Source organism: Moschus berezovskii, chromosome 24, assembly GCF_049115385.1.
Source record: "Moschus berezovskii isolate FMDL1 chromosome 24, NW_MosBer_1.0, whole genome shotgun sequence".
Classification (NCBI taxonomy): Eukaryota; Metazoa; Chordata; class Mammalia; order Artiodactyla; family Moschidae; genus Moschus; species Moschus berezovskii.
In genome coordinates, this window is record NC_142483.1 from 44,394,495 (window position 1) to 44,418,827 (window position 24,333).

Below are 24,333 nucleotides of genomic sequence, written 5' to 3' on the forward strand. Positions count from 1 at the left end.
GGCAGCAGTGCCTGCCCCCAGCCACACTTCCCTCGTGGGGTTGTGAAAACCCAGTGGAAAGGTGGTGTTTGTGTTTCACTGACATGCTGATATACACATGTGATAATCGCCAGGTCTTAACCCAAGTAAGACCCCTTACACGTGACAACCACTGCGTCTACCCATTACCATTAGTGACACTCTGGTGCCTCTCGTTTGAGAGTGAGAACCCCTTGACAGAGGCTGTAGGTTAAAATCTAGGCTTGCTTCAGAGAGACTGCTGTCACAGTGGCCCTGATGCTGAGAAGACTTTGGGCAGCGCTCTTGCACCCATTTTGCTGGTCTGGAATGATTAGGGCTTCCCCCTACTGTGTGCACTTCAGAAAACCACCTGACTGTTGGTCAGAGGGTACAAACTTCCAGTTGTAAGTTGAGTAAGATCTGTGGGTCTGATGTACAGCGTGGTGGTTATAGTTAACAACACTGTATTATATACCTGAAAGCTGTAGAGAGAGATGGTCTTAAATGTTTCTGCCGCACAGGAAAAGAAATGGTAATTCTGTGACCTGATGCATGTGTTAGCTAACTCTGCAGTGGTAATAGTTTTGTAGTATGTTAGTGATACACATCAGCATGTTGTTCACCTTAAACTTACACAGTGTCATGGGTCAATTATATCTCAAGAAAGCAAGGAAAGGTAGAACCAAAAAACTCCAGAAAACCATCTGACCCTGAAAATGTGGTTTCTCTCCCAGCACATTTGCAGGTCAGCCACACTGGCTGGTTGGGGGGAGCTGTATGGACGCACTGGCTACAACTATATTTTCTCAGGTGAGCATTGAGCTGCAGCCTCTGTGACTAAGAACAGGAGCCCAGTCATGGAGAACAGCTACCCAGGGCCGCAGCGGTGTGGTGATTATGGGGGGTGGGCAGCAACCTGGGGCAGGGGCAGGGGCATCCAGAGCCCCTCCGCTCATCACCTGAGAAGATGCTTGTGGTGAGAAGGATGCCAGGCACATGGGGCATCAGGTCCTGGGAAAGGGAGGAGCACGGTCCCTGGGGTGGAACCAGGGGTAGACTGGTCCAGCAGCCCTTGCATGGAGCCCCTGCCACTCCCCAAGTGCTCACCGCAGGTTCCTCCCACAGGGGGTGCAGACGACGCCTGGGCAGATGCAGAGGATCTCACAGAGGAGGACTGCGCTCTTCGGTCAGTGCCAGGCAGTTATGGGTCTGGGCTTGGGTGAGGGGCAGGTATCTGACCAGTGGTGGCCGTTTTCTGCTGATGGCCGTGACATCATCAGTGGTCCAGGTGAGTGGCTTGGCTTCCATCGTCCACATCTCTGAAACAGAGCTGTTGAAGTCCACCCCGTAGCCTCTTGCGCAGCTGACTTTATGAACTGCCTGAGCTGTCTGTCTGTATCCTGGGTACTCACAAGGACCCCAGGGAGAGTGCCCCAGTTCTGGGGTTCCTGGCACTGCAGGCCCAAGACATGGCACAGACATCTGTGTGTCTTCAAGCCCCATGGTTTCCAGGATGTTGATGTCCAGCCTACCCGGTGATGCCAGACACACCTGGCCTGAGGACTGTGGTCAGCACTTCAGAGATGTGGGCACCAGAAGTTCCGCAGCTGTGTGATTGGTGCCATAAGGGAGTACAACACAGAGGAGTTCTTTAAGTCCCCTGAAGGGGAGGGAGGGGGCTGGCTCCCACTCTTCCTACCCCTTTCTAAATACTTTTTCGAAAATGACAGTAATGGTATTTTAGAAAAGCTCCTTTGCATGGTCTGTGCCACATGGAAAGTCTTTAACTGGTGTCAGGCATCTCTGGAATGCACATCAGCACCCTAGTCAGATCAGCTGCCCAAAATCACGGCTCGGAGCTTGAAAAGGGATCTCGCTATGCCCAGCTTCTGCCTGCTGGTTTCATGAGCAGCGGCTCTGGCTTGCACACGGAAATGTTTGGCTCTTCCCCCGAGATCAGACGACCTCTGCCCCAGCCAGGCCGTCTTCCGCACCGCGCACTGTTCTTGGCAAGGCATCTGCTGGGTTCAGCAAAGCAGTGGGCATTAAAAAAATAAATTAACGGTGACTGTTTCTTTGTTCTACTTTTGCCTCTATCTGTATGACTGATCAGAAGGCAGCCTGGGGATTAGGAAAATTTCATCTTTCTCCTTGCTTCAGAGGCCTTCTAAGCGGAGGGAATTCACTTGCTAGTATTTCACAATCAGTTGATAAAATAGCTCTAAAAAGTCCATCTCCCAATGAGAATTCCAATCTGTTACATTTTGAGCAAGTCATATGGCTAAAAATGGTCATTAATGGGGGAGAGGGAAGAGGGTAGAGAGAGATAAACTCTAATGGAAGCTCAGAGACTCGATCAGCCACCAGCCTGCTGCTTTTTAGAACTCGAAGATTATCTTGAGTCTTCTGGCTTAATGTCAGGCAGCACCAGAAAGCCCTTTCCTGCCCCAGCTGCATATTGCTTCTCTTTGAAATGTGTCCCAGAGAGCAGGATAATCTCTTGGAAAGTCACCTTCCCTCACCTTCACTGGGACTGCTGTCCTGTCTGGCCCTCCCAGCCTCCCTCTCCCAGAAAAGGGGAACAGAAGTGCTCCTGTAGCGCCTAGACTTCCTGGAACGGACACTCAGTGCGGCTTCTCCTTCTGGCTCTCTGTTTCAGAAGTTCCGACACGCATCTCTTTGATAAGGTCAGAGGCTATGACATCAAGCTGCTACGGTACCTGTCAGTCAAGTACATCTGTGACCTGATGGTGGAGAACAAGAAGGTGAAGTTTGGCATGAAGTGAGTGCAGGGCACCCCCCTCCACGTGGGTGGAGGCCATGTGTTCATAGGCTCATGGGCTCGGGGATGCTGCAAAGCAGTCACCAGGGTGCACTGGGTGCCAGGCCTTGGGCATCCTCTCCCTGTATCCTCATACAGCCCTCCCTATGAGGAGGTTCTCGTGTTCCCTTGTGCAGAGGAGAAACAAGCCAGAGAGGTTAAGTCACTTGCTCAGGGTGGTCCAGTAGGCACCGAGGGAGCCGCCAACGTCTCATGTGTACTCTGCTGCCACGCCGCCATCTCTGGTGGATTAGCAGCTCTTTTAAAGTGGATCCATAAAAACAAGGTGGATCCAGAAAATCAGTATTCACTCAACTTTTATATCCTGTGTGGACCAAGTGTTCACAGGTCAAAGAAAAAGATAAAAATGGAGCCTGGCTTGGGGTGAAGAATTTGGGGGATTTCCCCAAAGTGTAGCATGTTTGTTTTTTTTAAATAATACTGACCTTTAATTATGCCATGTTTGTCTTAAAAAATAATCCACGCTGAGGCTGTTACAGCTCAGCTGTCTGTAGGTCCCTCTGTCCCTCCATCTTCTGTCAGAGTAGTCCTCCATCTCTCACCTGCTGCTGGGGAGCATCCTCAGCCGATGCTGGAGAAGACAGTGGAGAGGAGAGTCCCCCTCAGGGCCCCTCCTGAACAGCGTCTCGGTTGTTTTGCTCTTTTCTCACTGTGCTCTCAGTCAGGGGGCTGTGCTTCCTTCATCTGGGAGGCTTATAAGAATTGTGGTTCTGTGGCTTTAGGTCCCATCGCAGGTGCCGTGGTATCAGGGAGAGTCAGCACTCTCACCTGGTGACTTCAGGTAGGCGGCAGAGAGGTCCCATTCTTATTCAAAGTAAGCCTGACTGAAGGGCCTCGTCCCAACTCTGAGAGAGGTTTCTGTAGCAGGAGGGTTATCTGAGCTGTGGTGATGCTTGTGGGGAATGGCATGCATGGGTTGTGATGCCGTAACACGTTGTGTCCTGTCTTGTAGTGTCACCTCCTCCGAGAAGGTGGACAAAGCCCAGCGCTATGCCGACTTCACTCTCCTCTCCATCCCGTATCCAGGTAGGGGCTCCTTCCAGAGTCTGGTCAGGGGGCAGACTTCCCAGGACTGGGGCGCTCAAGGCCACCTGCAGGCCCTGGCCACTTAGGTGCTCAGGTGCCCTGGAGCTCCCCAGTAGCATACACTGTCGCTCGGTGTAGGACAGTGTGGTTCTCGGTCCATGGCTCTCAGCTTAGGGTAGGACACTGTCCTGGCAGGGGTTTGCCCTGGGTGGGGCCCAGGGATGGAGTCCAGACTCACACCCACCCTACTGCACCCTTGAGTGAGTTCCTTCAGCATACCAGTCCCAGGTTTTCTCAAGCATCACTGGAAGTTGGTGAGGCTTAGCTCAGGGTCTTGTCGGATTAGGTGACGTCAGGTTGATTGGCGTGCTCTGTGCTACTAACGTGCTGTTCTTGGGGTCAGCCACCAGTTGTGCCGTGCTGGCTGTTACTGTGGTGACGTAAGCACTCTGTCCTCAGTTGCACGTGGTTGGTGGCCTTGCCACGTTGCAGAGCGCTGTGGTGAGCACAGAGCTGGCTACATGTGTCTCTGGCATAGACTGTGTGCAATCTGTAGCCAGGGCAATGTTCTCTGCACTGCGTGGGTCCATTGGTAGCACTGTAGCCTTCTAGCAACACCTGCTTGTTCAGGGAGGTATGAGAGCCCTAACCTCAGTGCCAGACTTTGTGAACAGACAGCAAAAAGTGAACTCGTTGTCCTTAAAACCTCTCTCCTGCTCCTCAACACTAGCCCTGCCTTCAGTCCTGTGCTGGATCTTGTCTCTTCATCTTGGAGCCATGGGGCCAATGGCAAGAGCAGACTGGTGACCCCAGGTTGCCGTCTAGCCACAAGGCCTTCTCTTTAGAAGCTCAGGTTCATCTGGTGCCTGGTGGGCAGAGGGTATCCTCATCAGTGTGAGCCAGCGGGACCTGAACCATGACCCCTGGTGGCCTGGCTGTCTCACTCTGGCCTCCATCAGGGACTCTCCTCTCTATTCTCTGCCAGCTCAGCATTTGGTGGCTTGTAGGGCTGGGCGTGCATCTCAGCCGCAGCACCATGTCCTTGAACAAGTCCCCTAACCCTTCCGAGGAGAAATGAGGATAACGCTGTTTATTGCTGGGTGATGTGCCAGGTCCAGCCCTGACAGGTGCTCGCTGACACTGGGCCGAGTGACAGGCGCGTGGGAGGAAGGCAGATTCTGAACCATTACAGTGATGCCTGGGCTCGGCGACATCAGAGCTGTCAAGACGTCCCACCTGGGGGTCTGCATGAGGGCTTCCATAGTGTAGTTTTCAGGTTGGTTTTCAGACCAGGCTCCCCACTCTCAGGAGATGCTTCAGGGTCCCCAGACTGAAGTACTCTGCCTAATGGGAGAACTCTGTGTTGGCTGAGGACTCAGGCGTCAGCTTTCTGTATTTGTATTCAGGTTCTCCGTAGGACTTGGTTTAGAAAAATTTGTTTTGCTCCAGAACAGTGGCACAATATCCTTTCTGCTGTCATTGGGCAACTTGTTATAAGACTCCTGAAACTAACACCTTTTGACCCAGTTATTCATTAGGCCATAATCCAGCCAGCCTGGACCCGCAGATGTTCATCATGTGAGTTTTATTTTTTTGGCCACACAGCATGTTAGTTCCCCAAGCAGAGATTGAACACATGCCCCTGCATTGGAAGGCAGAGTCTTAACCACTGGACTGCCAAGGGAGGTCCCTCATCGTGTCCATTTATACCCAGCCAAACGTGGGTGATATTTTCATTAATCCGAATAATGATTACATAAATAACGGCACAGCCACCCATAGTATTGTAGAATGAGATATTACACAGTCATAGAAAAATGCTTAAGGTGCTAATAATAAGCACAATACAGAATGAATTAGTAAAATCTCAACTGTGTGAGAAGAAAAGTGCTTATACAAAGGATAAGAAAGAAATATGCCAAAATGGTAAGATGATACTATCTCTGAATTTTTTCCCCTGTTCTTCCCAGAATATCATGGACTGGATCTGATAGTCATGTGTATGTTGAGGGGAGTGTAAGGGGGGTGGGTAATCAATAAAAATTCAGAAGCCTGGGGTGGGGGAGATGCCATGTGAGGGCACAGGAGAAGCACCTTTTACTTCCTGTGCTTATGTTCTTGAATTTCTTCACCTGCCTATATTATTTCATAACAAAATTAACATGATCCAGACCAAGTCCCGGAGAAGGCAATGGCAAGCCACTGTACTATTGCCTAGAAAATCCCATGGATGAAGGAGCCTGGTAGGCTGCAGTCCATGGGGTCGCTGAGGGTCAGACACGACTTAGCGATTTCACTTTTCACTTTCACACATTGGAGAAGGAAATGGCAACCCACTCCAGTGTTCTTGCCTGGAGAATCCCAGGGACAGGGGAGCCTGGTGGGCTTCCGTCTATGGGGTCACACAGAGTCGGACACGACTGAAGTGACGTAGCAGCAGCAGCAGCAGACCAAGTCCTGAAATGCACTCTGCTGCTGTTTTGGGGGTCTCCGTTGAGCCCTCTGATGAGTTTGAAGCCCAGACAGGAACTGTGGTGGTATCAGTTCTCTGTTAGACTAACTTAGGCTTCAACTGGCCCTTGAAAATGAGAAGTGTTCTGGGAGCACTTCCCTATGGCCCCAAAATAGATGGAGCCGAAAACTCCCCATCACAAGTATAATTTGTTTCCTTCTCGAGTGAGCTCCTACTCTCACTTCACTTTTGATGCCATCCCTTTGCCTCTCAGCAGAAGCCTGTTGAGGTAATGAATGTCAGGCCTTGCCCTGGGTACCGAGGTTGTTTTAATTCCCTCCGTTTCTCACAGTGAATTGCTTCTGTATCACATGCTGCTCAGAGCTGGGCCTGTAGCCTGCGGTGTTGATTTGAGCGCTCGAGTCTGAGAAAGCAGAGCACTTCACGGGAGCTCTGAGGAATAAATGGTGTCTCTTCTAAACCTGGGCTGATAAGCTCAGGGCCTCTGTCTGATATTTATATTTCTTCTTTCTCCCAGTGAGACAACCAGGAATAGGCTGAAGTGTCAGGGCTGAGTATTGTGGCCTGACTTCCCCATCTACATGGGGACCTGGGGACTTAGAGTGAAGGGGGACAAAGGTGGGGGGTGGATAAGAGCCTCATCTCCAGGACACAGGGGCTCAGTCTCCAGACTTTTCCCCTCAGAGAAACTTTTCCTTTGTTCCTGGAAGTGACCTCAGGCTGAGCATGGCCCAAGGAGCTGGAGAATCCCACGGGAATGTTGATGGCCTGTGGCTACCTTGACAGAATTCAGGCAATTGTTTTGCAGTCTTTGGGCACCTCCACAGACTTGGACCTGTGGCCAAAGGCTTGTGTCCTTCAGAGTTTGTGCTGGCTCTGGCAGAGGACAGAGGAAGGCAGGAAGCTCCCCGCCAAACCCCTGGCCCTGGCCGTCCTGGCCGTGTGGTGAGGGCAGGCGTCGTTCCGCTTGGATCGAGCTGCAGGGCTGCACTGGGGCTCTTGCTTCGGCTTCAGCAGGAAGGTGGCCCCAGTATGCTGTCACCTGAGGGCTGTCGGTGCTCTGCCAGCTGTTTTCTGTGTATTATTTCATTTCGTCCTTGACCACTTGACAAATGAGAAAGTCAAGGCTGAGAGAAGTTAACTTGTCCGCGGTCACAGAGCTAAGCTAAAGGCTGAGGTTTGGATCTGGGAACGTTGGCAAGGCCCTTTTCACTTGTTTTCTCTCGGTTCCTGAGGTCTTACCTTGGTGGTGTTTCTTACAGCGTTTCACTTGTCAAAATGGGCGTGTGTCTGGAGAACCTGTCCCGTTTCACGGCCCATGGTCCTTTCCTGCATGTTACAATGCTCAGTCCTCACTGAAAGCCTGTGGGCCTGCTATAGGCAGACCTCATTTTACTGCTCTTCAATTTGTTACTCTTTACATATTATATCTTTTATAAATTGAATGTTTGTGGGAACCCTCCATCAAGTCACTTGGTACCTTTTTTCCAGCATTGGTTTACTTCATGTCTCTGTGTCCCATTTTGATAGCTTTCACAGTACTTCAAAATTTTTCATCATTACTACATTTGTTATGGTAATGTGTGATCAGTGATCTTTGACTTTACTGTTCCAACTCATTGTAGGCTTATGTTTTGGTCAGCAATTTTTAGGAATAAAGCTTTTTTTTTTGGCCACACCACGTGGCTTGCAGGTTCTTGGTTGCCAACCAGGTGTTGAACTGGGCCCACAGCAGTACTCTTGAGTCCTAGCCACTGAACCTCCAGGAAATTCCCTCAAGTATTTTTTATATTTAAAGTATATTGGGTTTTTTTAGACATCATGTAATCTCACATTTAATAGACTATAATATAGTGTAAGCATGGCTTTAATATGTACTGGGAAACCAGAAGATTTGCGTGACTTGCATTATTGCAGTATTTGCTTTATTGGGGTAGTAGCAGGGTGATCTTATGTGACTAGATAAGTTGCTGAGAAAGTGCTGCCAGGGTTCAAATTGTAAGCAGGCTTTTGATCTCTGGTTATTGGCACTTCGGGGGCATATAGAACAGAGGAACCTGAAATGAAAGGAGGGGTGACCAGCAACCAGTGAGCGTAGATAGAGAGAAAGAGAGGTGTGCAGGCAGGCGGTCCCTCATCAGGAAGGGTCTGTGACTAGAAACTGCAGGAGCATTGGCGGCGCCCGCCCGCCCAGTCCAGTCCCCACTCGTGTCAGCTGGTGGCCACTTTTGTCCTCCAGCACCCAGGGGCGTCTCAGGACACTGGGCCGGGAAGAGGGGTGGCGTAATTCTGTCCTTCTTTTCCAGGCTGTGAATTTTTCAAGGAATATAAGGATCGGGATTACATGGCTGAAGGGCTCATTTTTAACTGGAAGCAGGTATGAACAATACCACTTGTCAGCTTGGGTCTTCTGTTCCTTTGTGAAGGGAAACCAGCTAGAAAATTTTGAGGGGAAAACAGCTACCCTTTTCTTTTCTCTTCCCTGAATGAGTCTCATTTTTCTTCTCTCCCTCTTCTCCTTACATATACATGTTTAAACTCTTGTCACATACTGTTTTTTCTCCCCCTTTAGTTTCTCCCTTTTTTAAAATAAGTTTTCAGGGACAAGGTAGGAGAAGTGCTTCGTCTTTGCTCCACCAACCTCCTGTGGGAAGAAGGGGCAGCCTTCTGGTCCTCCCCAGTGGGTGGGAGCAGCCCAGGAACTGCTGGAGGCTGAATCCAGTCCATCACCTCCGTCTCAGCAGCAAACACACAAATGGCCAACTGAAAAACTCCACTTGGCAGCAATATCTGGTCCCTTTGATTTTTTAAGCTTTCCCTCTTAGGGTGGCACAGGCATCTGGCTCAGAGAAGGCGAGCACTGTTGGGGCGACACCCTGCCTGCCCATGGTAGCCACAGCTTCAGGGCCTCCGCCTGTCACCATAGCATCTCCTGGTGGCCAGCCTGTGTCTCACAGTGTCTTTCTGTCTCTAGGACTACGTTGATGCCCCTCTGAGCATCCCTGACTTCCTGACTTGCTCTCTGAATATTGACTGGAGCCAGTATCAGGTGAGGAGACCCCTGTTGCCCACCCCACAAGCCCCTCAGGCAGAGATCTGAAGGCCTGGCTCACCTCCAACCTCTGACAGCCTAGGAAAGGAGGAGCTGCTAGTCTGTTTGACTCTCTCTCCTGATTTGCTCTTGGCCCAGGAAATCAAAGCTTTCTGAACATGACTCACTGAAAGATTTGCATCCACCAGGGGGTTCTGTTTCCAGAGGAGGACTGCATGGAGTTTGCTTTTCCGGCTCTGGGACTTAGTGACTTTTTTCATTTTACCTTTTAAATGCGTGTTCCATCAGAGGAAGTGCAGCGCTCCCTGACCTGATTTGCTCATAAAAACTTGAAAATTATTTCCATTGTGTGTCTTTCTTGTTGCTGTCTGCCGTGGAAGGGACGCCAATCTTACTGGATGAACCTATCTGTCTACCACATCTGGCCCAGACTGTGCAAGCCTGTGGCCCATTAGCAGTCTCCTTGCCACCTCCTTCAGCCAGGACAGGGAGCCTCATTCTGCCCACTGCCTTCCCCACGTCTATTTCCTCTGCCTGGCTGCCCCCCCGCCCAGGCTCCTCTTGTCTGGCTGACACACTGTCTTCAGGATTTGGCTTGAGTGTCCATTCCAAGAAGACTTACTGATGTGCCTCCTCTCCCCATCCTTGGGGAGTTGGATGCTTACGTTATATTCCCATTAGTCCCTGGGCGTGTCTGTCTTGGAGTTTTCCACTGAGCTCTGGTTACTGATTTATAATAGAGCTGCTTCCCCATCTTCTGTAGACTGAACACCAGGAGGATGGGGAACCACGGCTTGTGCATCCTAGAACTGAAAATGGCCTGGAGCCAGAAGGCTGAGCCACTGAATGCCTAGAAAACATCCTGCTTCCGTCCTCTTTTCATCTGCCCCCGGCTCTGGACAGTTCCCATTCAGCCTTGAGATCTCCCTTTCCCAGAGGCCCAGCCCCCCCTGTTACGCAGCTCTGTGTTCCAGTATCACCTTGGACTTTGTTATCCTAGTAGCAGATGGTCTGTAAAGGCAGAGGCCATGCTTAACCCTGTTTTTTTCTTGTACATCTGCCCCCAGACACAAGGCAGATGCTGCATAACTGTTGGCATGAACCAGTTTTAGAAGTGTTGGGTCTTCTCTGTGTAGGTGTTTTTCCAAGAGAGGGGACTTCAGAAGGAGAGCCGATAGGTTGTTGTTGTGTCCCAGAAAGGTGGAACAGGCTGAGGAGCCTTGTTCCCTACTGCCAGGCCCCAGTCTGTTCCCAGACAGGCGGCATGGCCAGAGAAAGCGGCAGGCCTCCTCCTGAATCTGCTGTGTGCAGAGCCCTCAAGTAGGCCCCACACAGCCACCACCACTCTCTCTGCTGGCACCATTGCCCTTGTGCGTACAGATCTGAGAACCACTTCCTCACCAAATTCCCTATAACTGTACATCGATGCTGTCAACTGTGTTGACAGTATTGTTGCTGCCAAGGAAGTCTGTCTCCCTGGGAAGGGTCCCTTGTGTGTGAGGAGTTGTGTTTAGTGGATAGGGGCCCTGGGTGTGAGGTCCTTTGTCTGTTCTCACGGGGCTCTGTGACCTTGAGCAAATGACCTCACTTCCCTCTGAAAGCAGAATTGACAGCACCTGTTTCAGAGTTGTGGCAAGGTTCAGATACAATCACTGCATGAAAGTGTCCTGTTAATGGAAATTCCGGAGCAATTTAGTGATGATGATTAGGAGGCGACTCCTGGCTTACTAACTCGGGAGTGAGCACTCATAAAGCCCCAGGCACGAGGGTAGGGGGCAGGGCTTCCCCCAGCTGTGCCTGGTCTCTGGTGTTGCTCAGCCAGCTGGCCTCACTGCGCTTTGCCGTCCTCTTTCTCAGCCAGGTATGAGCTCGGTGCTTTCAGCCCCTGCGCTGACTCTTCATCTCCCAGGGCCACCCATCACCACTCCCTTCACCCTCTGCCGGGCCACCCAGGCCTGGGGTGCTGGGCCAGTCCTCACTTGGCGATCCGCACCTACAGTCTTTCCCAAGTGTTTGGTCATGTGGACACCTGAAAGTCAAGCTGCCCAAAATGGAATTGTCAAAACCCACAGCACCCCCAGGCCCTCCACCATTTACCCAGATGCTCAAACTCAAAATGTTGGGGATGGTGGCTCTTATCCCTCACACTGATGACTAGTTCCCATCGGTTCTCTAAGTCTCTGCCCCAGGGATTATCTCCAGTCCTTCCTGCTTCCATCTCATGTCACTGGCCTAATACAGGCTACCATCATCTAATAACTGAGAGTAGGGCCACACTGAGGGGCAGCTGATTGGAAGTAAGGAACGTAAAGCATGTCAACAGGGCCTGGCAGAGAGCAGTACTTAGGTGACGGACCAAGATTGTCATTGTCATTCTGTCCTTCCAAATGCCATCTGACTTTTCCTGTTACCCTCAGAAGTCCGAGGACCCTCACATGGTCCACCAGTTTCACGTGGCCCGAGCTTGTTCTGGTGACTCATTGGCTGTCCCCTCCCTCTCCTCCAGCCACCCTGGCCGTCTTCCTTAGGGAAGGTGCTCTCCAGCTTTGCACATGCTGTTCTCTATGCCAGAAGCACTGGGTGCTTTCCTTAAACCCTTTTCTCACATGCATGTCACCATCTCTTAAAAGCCTTACCTAATGGTCCCCGAGGATCGGGCTAGGCTCGCCTCCCATTACATGGTTCCACAGCATCTTACAGGGCTTCTTTTAGTCAGCACGCCTGCAGCAGTTCACTTTGCCTTCCCTTCCCTACAGCCCCGAGAGCTGGGATTATTGTGTTCACTGCTGTGTCCCAGGGCCAGGCCCACAGTGGTGTTCACAGCAGTGTTCCCAGCGCACGAGGAGCAGTGCTGCCCTCTGAGTAGCTGAATGGAATCCCCTAGAGCTCTGCTGTTTCATTCTGTGCCCAAAGACCCCTTCCATTGGCTGCTTCTCCTCACATAGACCCCTGACCATGAACAGGCAGTTAAGGAACTTTCCAAGGGTACCTCCTAGTCCCTAAGCAATAAGCCGTATAGATGCAGAGCCCTCATTGGACTTGGTCTAGGAGAAGAGACAACACATGATTGTCATCTGCATAGAAAGATTATTGGCCAGTGGCTACAGAAGAAGACTGTATGTAGATAATGGGGCTGGGCCTTTGAAGGATGAGTAGGAGTTTGCCAGCCAGGGGAGACTACTCCAGGCGTACAAATGTAAGCCAGATATGTGGCACTCGGCTCTGCTCCCAGAGGCTTTTCACGGCCCACGTGGGGCGAATCAGAAGTGAGTGTAGGTTTTCATGCATTTCCAGGGCCCTCTTCACATTCTATACTCTCTTTAGACATTCGTTTCCTCACTCCAGTATCTGAGGAGATAGACATCACAATGTAGCGTGTGACTGACCGCAGGCCTGGGTGCAGACCCCAGCTCAGCTTAGCTGTGTGACCTTGGGCTTCCGCCAACCCAGTGCTCCCCAGGCTGTGGTTCTTGCCCCCGCCCTAGGCGCCATGACCAGTAGCATCTGCTGCCACTTCCTGGTCATTGGTGTCCCCTTCAAACAGCTGCTGTGGTTGGGGAACCCTGCAAGCTCATCCTTGGTGGCCCCCTGCCCTCTCCTGACTGCCACAGCCCTGCCCCCACCCATCCAGCCACCCCGCGCATCTGCCACGAGGCTCCTGCCTCTCCTGCTCTTTCTCCTCTGGGACTCACAGTGAGGAGGAAATCTGTGGACAGTGGTGTGTCTGACACGTTGAACCAGACAAGCAGAGAGACCCCCAAGCTGCCATGGGTAATAACTTTATTAATGTGGCACTGCAGCAGCTTTCTCTGGAGCCACTGAAAGTGGGTCAGGACTCTCCAGAGTCTGTGGGAGGGTCAGGTAAATGAGCCTGTTTTAAATTCCTGGGAAAACCATTCCAATTACAGGTGCTGTGTTCACCCTCCCCATGGGAGCACTCTCGCTGGCATTCACCGCAGCCTCTCTGCACAGCCCAGACACTGAGAAGCAGTTGTGTTGAGAGACTGTCCCTCTCAGGGGGGAGGGGGCCACAGAACTGGGTCAGGCCCCTCCGTGGAGTTCTGGACTCCAAAGTGGGCTGTTTTCTCAGACTGTCTAGTTTAGACCTTTTGCTTAAGCTAGAACAGAGGTTCCGATCTCCAATAAGCTTTTGCTTATTTTTTTAATCTCCTACTTCATGGGCCTCCTGTTTTAAAAGTTTTGTCTGCCAGACTGCATTTGTTATTCATCAAAAGATAGCATAGTGAGTAGCAGTAAAAAAGTGATTGATGAGAAGACTGATATCTTCCTTAGTTTCTGATATAATGGCAGATGAAGTAGCTCTTGCCATTTGGTGACAATGGCCACAAGCTCAAGGTTCTCTGTTGACTTCTATTAACCCCCTGGACAGCTGTGCTTGGGGTCCAGGACGCAGAGGAGGTTAATATCCAGCTGTTACTAGTGGGTGTGGGGGTGTGGGTTGCCTGGGCCCCTGCATGGCTTCCCCTTCCTCACTCTTGCTTTGGGTGAGAGTGCACCGAGGGTGGGGCCCGTGGGAAAGGGTGCAGGGACATGTGGGGAGTGAAGTCACAGAGAATCTGGGATTTGGGCCTGTGACCATGAACCTGGGGTAATTCTTGCCCCAAAATAACTTTTATTAGTCTTTTATTTTTGAAATATTTTATAAATTCCCATTCTGAGTTAAATACTTATTCCTGGAATCCTTTTCTTTTTCTTTTCCAACAGAGTTGGGACCTGGTGCAACAAACACAAAACTACCTGAAACTGCTGCTTTCCATAATTAACAATGACGGTGAGTCTGCTTCGGCCTGCCTCAAGCCAGTGGATGTTCAGGGTGTTCCCAGGTCTTGACAGCACCAGTGTGTGATTCTTGGAGCCTTTTGCTCTATGGGAGAAGGATATGGGGATTCGCTTATCATTGGTGGATTTATTCCATGTTCTCAAAACCCTGGAAAGCAAAATTACGAACTTCTTAAAATCTGAAGCACACACAGGGTGTTCCTACAGTGGCTCAGCTGGCCTTTGAGCTTTGAACTTCAGCCTTTTGTGTGGGGCTGCAGTGGCCTCTTGGGGTTCAGAAAGTTGAGAGAAAGTCAGTCTTGGCTTCTTGGTCACACGCAAGCCCACGGCAGGCCTGTTTTCTGGATGGTGCTCCAGCTGGTTCAACTGTTTTGATTGAATGAGCCCACGATGCTCAGTGTCCTGGGGCAGTCTGACTCTGACTTCTCCTTATCAGTCAGGACTTGGGTGAGGTTGCACTTGCTTGAACAGTATAACCCAGAAGGCCCAAGAGCAGAGCCAGGAGACAAATAGAAACAGTCTCTCCTTGTCTCATATACACTATTTCGTTAGCTCAAAATCGGCAGTCATTTCAGCCTTGTCTCCTGCCGCCTTAAATCCTCCAGGAGAGAGACATGGTCTCTGTCCCAGAACTCACACTCATTGTCTCCATTTGGGTCAAGTGCCTGTCCTTAAACTGTGGCGGGGTTGGTGGGATATCCCACGCCTGCCCCTGGAGCTAGGCTGTGGTTCTGGGATAGCCTGGATCTCACACTCGTCCTGGGCGGTGGCACATCCCCTTCTCATCAGCCTGTGTTTGCTTTTCTCCTGGGCCGCCTGTCCTGTGTTCCTGCGCAGACGACAGCGGGTTGCTGGTGCACTGTATCTCAGGCTGGGACCGGACCCCGCTCTTCATCTCTCTCCTGCGCCTTTCCTTGTGGGCTGTGAGTACACGTAGGCTGGGGGTCAGGGAGCCTTCAGAGGCTCTTCCAGGGTCTACTCTTGGGGAGCGCTGAGCCGAATTTGGCGTGAGGGACCTCAGGTGTCCAGAGCAGGAGTTATAAAGTTTGACCCTGTTCCTGGGCTGTGGGGCAGCCTGGTTGTCGGGGTTCTGTGGGTGTGGTTCAGCCCCTGAGGCCAGGAGGGGGCCTCTCTCTGATCTGGACACATCTCTTTCAGGACGGGCTCATTCACGCGTCCCTGAAGCCCGCTGAGATTCTCTACCTCACAGTGGCCTATGACTGGTTCCTCTTTGGGTGAGCCTTTGGGGGACGGACAGCAAGCCGTGGGGTGGGGGCAGTGCCTCAGGAGCTAAGTGTGTGTGTGGGTGTGGGGGCTCCTGTGACAGGGTCGAAGGTGAAGACAGTCCCACTCCCTTGGGAAGACAGGAGGCACTGGTCAGGCCCCCCTGAGGCTGTGGGGCCAGAGCCATGGGCTCTCCCCGTCCTCCTGCCTGCGCGCTGCTGGCTTTGACTTCCTTGCCTTCTTGTTTCAGGCACATGTTGGTAGATCGACTCAGCAAAGGAGAGGAGGTGGGTACAGTCCATGAGCACGTGTCAGGGCTCCCCGAGCTCCGGCTCCTGTACTCCCAAGAGGGACAGGATGACAGTCTGTTTGGTGTCCACACTTTGGGGGCAGTTCTTTGCCTGGTGTGTGCTGGGGTCGGGCAGCATGGCAGGAAGAAATCCAGCTGCACCTCAGCCCCCTCTCTCTCAGGAAGGACACTTACCTGTGACCTTCACATGTCAGTCCTCCTCCCCTCTTTCTCTGCCTTCCTCGTTTTCTGCACTCAGCTTTGGAGCCAATATACAAGTCGTTCCCGTGCCCCTCACCCTTACAGCTGAAACCCAGAAGCTCTTGCTTGTCCTCTGTCCTCATCACACCCACTCGGCAGCTTTAAGCCCTAGGGCCGTCTGTGAGGCAGAGTGCTGCCTGCTCCTCACCACTGGCCCTGGCCCAGTCAGGGGCCCTGGGGCTCCTTCCTGTCTGGGCACTGTCCCTCCTTCCTCTGCCCTGTCCACACAGCCTCCTTTTTGTAGCCTTCGCCTTGTTACTCTTTTTTCAGCCTGTTTTCCCTACACACAGACCTAGAGTCAGACTTGAGTGTGAACCCTGGTCGTGCCACTTATTTCCTGGGTGATCTTGGAAAGTGTGATTAGCCTTGAGTCTCCTGGTGTCCATCCTGCCGCCTCACAAGGAGAGCGAGTCCAGATGCCCAGCGTGGGAGCGGCACACAGTGCTGTCTCTTTCTCCACACCCCCCACCCCCCATTTTCCTGAAGCTCCGCTTCCTTCTCTGCTCCTGAGGCTGCCTCTTTCTGGGATCTTATCTTGTGCCTTCTTTTGTTCCTCCCTCTCAGCTGCTCCTCTCCCCTTGCAAATCTCTTCTGAGCAGTTATCGCATCTGCCAGAACTGCAGAGCTCATAAACCTGTTCCTCAGAGGCCTCCGTGAACTCTGTCAGAGGCGGTGACTTTGGCATGGAAAGCTGCACAGAGTCCCTTTGCAGCCTCTCGTTTTGAGACTTGGTGGGTGCCGATGCCCCAGGACCTACTGCCCGCACACCGCCATGCTGTCCCCCACCCCGCAAGGCAGGCCAGATTTCACCTCAGAGACTGAGCGGGGTTGCAGCTGAGCCCAGTGGGTTCTGGATTCAAACCTTGGCCATGTCTCAGCATAAACAAGAGGGTCTCCTCAGCCAGGAGGGCGGGCTGAAGATGGGCTTTGCTCTTAGCGCCTGCTTCCCTCCCTCCCACTTCACACACTCAAGATACCAATACTATGAAAACATGCAAAAGGCTAGAACCTGTTAAACAGCACTCTGTACCCTTCCTTTGCCTTTGAGATTCTCCGAGCACATTAGCATATTAAAGTCTGTAATGAAGACATCTATTTCATTTTATGTAACAGGGAATTCCCTGGCAGTCCAGTGGTTAGAATTCTGTGCTCAGGACTCCATGCCTTCATTGCTGAGGGCCCAGGTTCAATCCTTGGTCAGCGAACTAAAATCCCACAAGTCAAAAAAAAAAAGGTAACAAAGTTTTCAAACTGGACGGACCTTGGTGCCCTCCCTCCTCTCTTTGAGGGAATCTTACTGGGTTCTGGGATACTCTGTGGGTGTTTCTCCCAAGTGAGGGGTTGATGGACCACACCTTTCAGAATCACTGCAGAGACGGTGCGTTGTTGTGTGCACTTCGCAGAGGCCCGATGGACGTGGGTGCTGGCTGGAAGGAAAGAGCATTTGCCCAGAGACGGGGATGTGGATGTGGGGCCAGAATTCAGGGCCTCCCCCTGCCTTGGCCCGCCTCAGACTTCATCCTGACCCTGGTCTCTGAGCAATGCAGACTGTGGGCCTGAACCACACTGTTTCTGGGTATTTCCCCTACAAAATCTGATTGCTTACCCTTCCATGGTGTTCCTGCTGTGTCTTGCCTCCAGATCCTCTCTCTCCCAGCTGTCCTTCCCTGTGACCCTCTCCATGGTGTTCTCAGGAGAGACTGAGGGGGAGAAGCAGCTGTTGTCTTCATCCTTTTCAGTAGCTTGAGAACACGTGTGTTGAACTTGAAGACGGTTTGAAACATCCCTGGCTTACCCTCCTGCGTTCTCAGGAAGGAAACATAGTCCCTTCCTTCCTTGCCCAGCCCCGGCATGCCTGTCTGAACTGCTTCGCCCTCTCTGGCACTCATTCTGTTTCCACACCAGAATGCCTGACAGGGTCCCCAGAGCGGGACTGCTGTCTGGCAGGGGTGACCAGGGTCACTGGCTGCCCTCTCCTGGGAGTCTAGCCACCTAGATCCTTCTCCCTGGGGAAGATTATCTTCTCATGTGTGCTGCTTTTTGGTCTGTTTCTTAGATTTTTTTCTTCTGCTTCAATTTTTTGAAGCATATCATCTCTGAAGAGTTCTCTGCTCTGAAGACACAGAGGTAAGGAAAGACCTGCTCTTGCTGGAAGGCAGGTGCACTGGGAGGGGCTGTGCAAGGGCAGGTGGTCTCGCTTGCCGTCTTCTCCACACCCTGCTTCCCTGCATGCTGGGCAGGCTGGCCTTCCGTCCCTGCCTTCCCTCTGAGGGCAGGTAGGGGTAATTGGGGAGGGCCAGAGGGTGAAGAAGCTGATCTTGTGACTAGGGGTGCAGGGCACGTTGCTGGAGAGAAGGGATGGGGAGACCCCCAAGCTGCCCGTGCCACCACCTCTGAGGCCAAAGTTCTCCCTGAGTTGCTGCAGAGGTGTGTCTGTGCAGCCCTCCGCCACAGAGCAGGGTCTGCTCCCAGTTTGGCACACATAACGGTCTTGGCCTGGTGATTGCTTTAGGACCCCTGTGAGTGTTGGTGTCTGTGCCGTGTTCCCTCACCTTCCAAATCCAGGCCCCTAATGTGTTGAGCCAGACTTGGCCTCTGAGGGGCCATGCTGATGGGCAGGAAGCAGGCTTTGCTGGCCTCCTGGAAGTGGGCCTTGGCCTTTTGCAACAGGCTAGGTAGGACCTGTCTCCATGAGTTTCCACTGAGTTGGAGCTTCTCTTCCAGGTGGGCAGGATAGTGGGAGAGAAAGGAGACCCCCAGTGAAATCTGGAGCTCACTGTTCTGGCTTCTGTTTATAGGAGGAAGAGTTTGCCAGCTCGTGATGCAGGCTTCACTGTGGAAGATATCTGCATGCTGAGTGAGTCGTGGGCCCCGGCAGACTTCCTCTGTGCATCTCTCTGAGTATAGACCACATAGGGATTGTTTGTTCTAGAAACTTCTCTCTCCAGTCGTATGGTGTAGAAGAGGTGGGGGACCCCTCACAGGAGAAGATAACGTGCTGACTGATGGTCCTGGCATCTTTTCAGGGCGGAAGGACCGTGGCAGCACCACCAGCCTTGGCAGTGACTTCTCTCTAGTCATGGAGAGCTCCCCAGGAGCCGCCGGGAGCTTCACCTATGAGACCGTGGAGCTGGTCCCTGCAGGAGCACAGACTCAGGCAGCTTGGTGAGGGCCAGGCTGGAACTGAGCTTGCTAACAGCTGGGAGCCGGGGCTCCAGCTCCAGGGAGCCCCAGGAACAAAGGGGCCCCAACAGTAGGCCTGAGAGCTCAGCTACCTGCCCTGCTGTCTCTACCGGGCCTCAGAGGCCAGCCATCTGGTTGGGGAGGGAGGCTGCCATGCTGGCCCAAGAGCATCAAGGGCCAATGCTCCCTGTGGGACAAAGGAAGAAGCTTCAGGGCTGGGCAGATGGGGTGGGGTGAGGGGAGGGTGTTAAAGGGACCTCATGGGGCACTCCCTTGTATCAATTGCCTGGGAGGTGGGGCCAAACTTAGAAAAAAGTACTGAGTACGTAATGATGGCTGCGGATCGGGAGCTTATTTTGAGAGTCAGCTCCTTTGAGAATCAGATGACTTTTCTCACTGGACAAAGGGCTCGAGATTTTGTACAACACTTGGAGGGAGGGGCAGTCCTTAAAGCTGTTAGTTCAGAATCTGTTTCTCAGCATGTGCACTGAGGCCAGTAGGTCAGTGTGTTTAGACACCATAGTCCCTCTGTGAAGACCCAGCTCTTGCTGCCCGTGGCCAAGCCCAGGGGAGTGCTGAGTGTGCCCACTCCCATGTGGCATTTTTCTGGTGGAAGTAAAAACTGGGCCCAGAAACTCAGCTCAGGTGAGCAGAGGGTGGGCCTGAGGTGGCCCTCCACCAGCAGCCCTGTCTTCCCACCACAGGAGGAAGAGCCACTCCTCCTCTCCACAGAGCATGCTCTGGAACCGGCCACAGCCCTCTGAGGACCGCCTGCCTCCCCATCAGGGACTGGTGGAAGCCAAGTCCTCCAGCTCCTCGTCCTCGAACCATTCTGACAACTTTTTCAGGATGGGTAGCAGTCCCCTGGAGGTCCCCAAGCCCAGGTGAGGAGCTCCAAAGTCCGTCCTTCTTGATAAGGCTGGAGCGTGGGATTCCAGGGCACACGGCCTGGTAGGTGGTATATCCAGGAGACCAGAGGGGATCGACAGACTTGAAGGCTCACCCACTGTTTGGAGGATGGATTCATGTTTGGATATAGAGTGAAAGCAGGTTCACAGAGCAGTCTGAGACCCCTCCATTCTGGAGCCCTGGCCGATGGGGAATCGAGAAGGTAGAGCAGTTGTGATGTGATGAGCAGGGAGTTGGGGCTGCCATCACCTGCTGCCTTTGCCAGGTCTCAGCCCCGTGAATGCCGCGTTCTGATTAAAGAGATGGAGCTGGATGCTCTTGAGTTGCTTCTGATTCTCCCATTCCTTGTGTGAATTGGTGGGGCATGGAAGAGAATGGACAGTAGGGAGTCAGTCTAGATGTGTGTGGCTGGGGCAAACCTCACGAGACTATACACCTGGCAGGAGAGCAGCTCAGCCAGGACGGACAGGTGGGCCTGGAATGTGCTGCAGAAATCATGTTTCTCTGGCGAGATTAAAGCTGAGCACCAGGCAGGCTTAGGATTGAGGGATGGCCTGGCCTTTGGGGAAAGGATTTCCTCACTGACCTCATACCTTCCACATCATACAGGCAGGGAAGAAGTTCTGTGATTTATTTTGTTTTCTAAAGCCTTGAGAATGTCTGATCCTTCTGGAAAGAACAAAGCAGTGTGCAACTGAAGAGGTCCTTAACAAATGCCAGGGAGAAAAGACCTTTAGCAGAAAGATCATAAGTGTTAAAGTCTCTCTCCAGATTGAAGCCCAGCTCTGTCAGATTTTCCAGAATTTGAGGTCTTTCCTTGTAGCAGACATGTTACCAAAGAGGAAACTGAGCCCAATGGTGGCAAACTTATTATACAAGGAAAGACCTGAAACTTTGGAAAATCTCCCTCCTTCGCCTTTCTCTGGTTTTTTCTTTCTGGGCAAAGACAGGCAATGGAGGAAGGTGGGGAAGAGCGCCCTCCCCTCACAGGCTGAGCAGGTCAGCTCTAGACGAGTAGGAGCTGCATTGTCCAGAGGGGTCACCTCTGAAGGTGAGCCCTTCAATTCTGAGCACTGCCATGTCTGCCAGTGCTGTAGCCGAGTCTGGTAATCTAAGGCCACAACCCCTCTGTCCCCATGGGTTGGTGGAAGCAGTTGAGCAGAGGTGGCACCCGGCAGATAAGCCCCCTAGCTGTGCTCGCTCACATCCTGGGTGCTGCCCCATGTCCATGTGTCAGCTTTCCTCGGGGCTGCTGTGGGGCTGCTGTGGCACTGCGTGACCCTCACACTTGCGGGCTGGAGCTCCTGTTCACCATGCCTCCTTTTCTGCCTGTGCAACATGGCTGGACAACTGGGAAGGAAACCAGAAGATTCCCCTAGTCTCCTGGGTCCTCCTGGTCTTAATTGTCCAATTGTTAGGGCTCCCCTACTGAGGCAGCACCCCACCACACACCTTAGCTCTTAATCATTTTCTTCTTCCTGACATTCATTCCAATTTTGTGATCATTTCCCTCTGTCTCCCCAATGGTTATCCACCTGCACTGGGCTCAAATGCTTATGGCTGGTCCAGGATGGTCCAGAAGGCTGAGGAGGGTTGGGGGTGTCCTCCTGAACTCGGACCCTGTGAGCTGGGGCCTGGTGGAAGAGGCTGGAATAACTGGGCCAAAATGGAGCACAAGGCCTTGGAGAAGCATGGGGGCTGCTGCGTGGTTCCCGATGGCTCTGCTGGGCTGTTCTGGCAGTGCTTGCTTGGAGCCAGGCTGGACTGGCTACAGGCTGGGCTAGGAGACAGGGTTCCAGATTGGATGCTTGTTTGCCAGGGGTTTTGAAAGACTAGATTCTGATTTAGAGCATTCTAATTATAATTATATATCTCCATTAACATTAAAATTAATTTAGTCTTTCTTATCTTAAAGTGCCTGAGGGATCCTATCATTAGCTTTCCTGCTGCTCTTAGGTAACAGTAACCAGTCAGCTTTTTAATGCAGCAGGAGGAGCTGTGTGGAAAGCTATGTGTGACAGCCGTAATTCCCCTAATAATATGAATTCTCTGGGTTTCATATGCTGCAGAGTCCTAAATTCTACCAGTGTATCTCTTTTTTTTCTCTAATTAAATTTTTTTTAATTGGAAGATAATTACTTTACAGTGTCAGTGTTGGTCTCTCCCATACTACCATGTGTGGATCTGCCGTAAGTGTGCACTGGGCTGAGCTCCCTGTCTATACAGCAGCTTGCCACTAGCTATCTGTTTTACATATGGTAGTGTATGTCTTTCAGTGTTGCTCTCTCAATTCATCCCACCCTCTTCTCCCCACCCACCCCCCACCATGTCCATGTTAGCATATCTCGTTTAAGGTAGGACTTGTTGGCAAAGAAATTGGGGGAGCTTTGTCCAAAGTTAAGAAGTAGGTGTTGGGTTAGGAAGAAGGTTCAGTGGGGTGCTGATTCTTATTCAGTCCCAACCCCATACCCCTCACTGGCAAGACTGGTGGCCCTTTTGTGTCCTTAGTTGTCACTACAGTAGCTTCTGAGTTGTGTTTCTGGACTACTGTTAAATCTCTTATCATCTGCAGGACGACTCCCTGAGGCCTGGTCAGTAAGGTGCCCCTCTCCGTATGGTCTTGGTCTCTGCTCCAGGGTCAGACATCTCGGGGGCTGGGGTTTGCTAGCATTGTACATGCCTGGGGTGGGAGGATGCTATCACTGAGCCCAAATGGAGGCCAAGCTGCGTGAAGAGCAGATGAACTTGCCTGAGGGACATCCAGCCGCCTGGTTGAATAGCTGAGTGTCAACATAGGCACCAACTCTGCTGCCCAGATAGCCGCTCCTGCCCCATCCTTCCCCACCCACTGACTGCTGGTTACAAGCAGTGTGCTGTGTCCCAGGCTGTGTTTAATGAGGCAGGAAAACCAGGTTGCTTTCTGGGACACAGGGTTTCTGTCCCATGTTTGATGGGTTCTTGCTTGGGGCTACAGGTCCAGACCAGGGATGAGTGGTGAGGAGCGTTAAGGCATTGCCAGCTTGAGACTGAGATGGATAAGAGAAAACTTGGAGCCTCAAAAGACTTCTCGGGCTGCTGCAGGAACGCAGAGGTCCCTGGTTGACACACAGAGCAATGCTTGAAGTTCAGGCTGGGAGAAACTTGATGATCTTTCAAATCTGATAAATCTTGTCCTAGCTGTTGCTGAGGTCGACACACTTCCCTTCTGAGCTCATTTTTTTTCATCCCATCATTAAAGTAGGAATTGTGACCTTTGTCTTGATAAAGTTTGGGTTTAAGTGAGGTGACCTCGGAAGCACTGTCAGCTCTCCCGTTTTCCAGTCTGAGGATGACTTGGCCCGGTGTCCCCTCCAGTCCTGTAGGTAGATGGGTGCAGGTGGATGCTGTCTGTGTACTTGAGTTACGGTATGGGGCAGAAGGGCATGGGGCTTATTAAAACTGCTTGCGTTACCTGTGCCCTGGGGCTACCTTGAAGGTTTTTCCTCCTTTCACTTGGCAGGTACAGTTGCTTCCTTCTGGTGACTGTTTCCTGTCATCTTTAGGGTGTCCCCTCTCACCAGCTAATTTAAATTGGCACTTACGAGCCCCTCTGTGCTTCATACAGTTTCTTGCTCTCAAACCCAGGAACTCAGTGGTTATGTTACTTTGCAACCCTTTCTTTGACAAAAGCCTCAAATAGAAAGGTTCATTTGGAGCCTGTGTACTCAACTCTTGAAAAAGATGCATAAGATGGTTGGCTGCTTGCTGCGATTACTTTGTGACCCCTGGGATCATGCATCCTGTTGCTATTTATGCTGCCTACTCCATGCCACAGTTGTCCCCTGGCTGCTTCAAGCATGACTCTTGCCTGGTGCTGCTGCCTACTGGACAGGGGAAGTACAAGGAAGGTAGCCTAGAAGACCAGGAGCCCTTGCTGGGAACCTGTCTGTAACCACATTCTACCTGGCTGTCTTTTTCCCATTGGAAGTGTGAGCCTCTGATAGCCCTGGGGAGTGGGGTTAGGAACATGGAAACCCCCATGTTCCCTGTTCTAGAAGTCCCTCATCCTCCCCAGCCTCCTCTACTTCACGTTACTTTTGTTCCCTCAACACTTTGCTATTTAACAATTGTTTCCCCCAAAACTGGAAAAGAATGTCTAACTTAAATTTGGAGCAATAGATGAGGTTTGTGGAGCCAGGCTGACCTCAAGAGGGGTTGCACCCCAGCGTGATCTAGAGAAAGCACAGAACCAGCCCCAGACTGTGGCCTGCAGCTTACTCTTACGTTTAGTCAGC

At 51.9% G+C, this 24,333-nt stretch overlaps 1 protein-coding gene across 3 annotated transcripts in view; it reads left to right on the top strand.

Annotated features, from left to right (window-relative positions):
- MTMR14 (myotubularin related protein 14) overlaps window positions 1-24,333 on the top strand; it is a 43,712-nt gene that overhangs the window by 14,294 nt on the left and 5,085 nt on the right. For all 3 annotated transcript variants that reach the window (XM_055414399.2, XM_055414401.2, XM_055414402.1), the window contains exons 4-17: window positions 735-810; window positions 1,126-1,186; window positions 2,660-2,782; window positions 3,795-3,868; window positions 8,648-8,718; window positions 9,316-9,390; window positions 14,119-14,185; window positions 15,031-15,116; window positions 15,352-15,428; window positions 15,668-15,704; window positions 18,024-18,094; window positions 18,766-18,824; window positions 18,994-19,132; window positions 19,855-20,034. In XM_055414399.2, coding sequence (XP_055270374.1) covers window positions 735-810; window positions 1,126-1,186; window positions 2,660-2,782; window positions 3,795-3,868; window positions 8,648-8,718; window positions 9,316-9,390; window positions 14,119-14,185; window positions 15,031-15,116; window positions 15,352-15,428; window positions 15,668-15,704; window positions 18,024-18,094; window positions 18,766-18,824; window positions 18,994-19,132; window positions 19,855-20,034 — 1,196 coding nt within the window. The remainder of the gene's footprint in view (window positions 1-734; window positions 811-1,125; window positions 1,187-2,659; window positions 2,783-3,794; window positions 3,869-8,647; window positions 8,719-9,315; window positions 9,391-14,118; window positions 14,186-15,030; window positions 15,117-15,351; window positions 15,429-15,667; window positions 15,705-18,023; window positions 18,095-18,765; window positions 18,825-18,993; window positions 19,133-19,854; window positions 20,035-24,333) is intronic.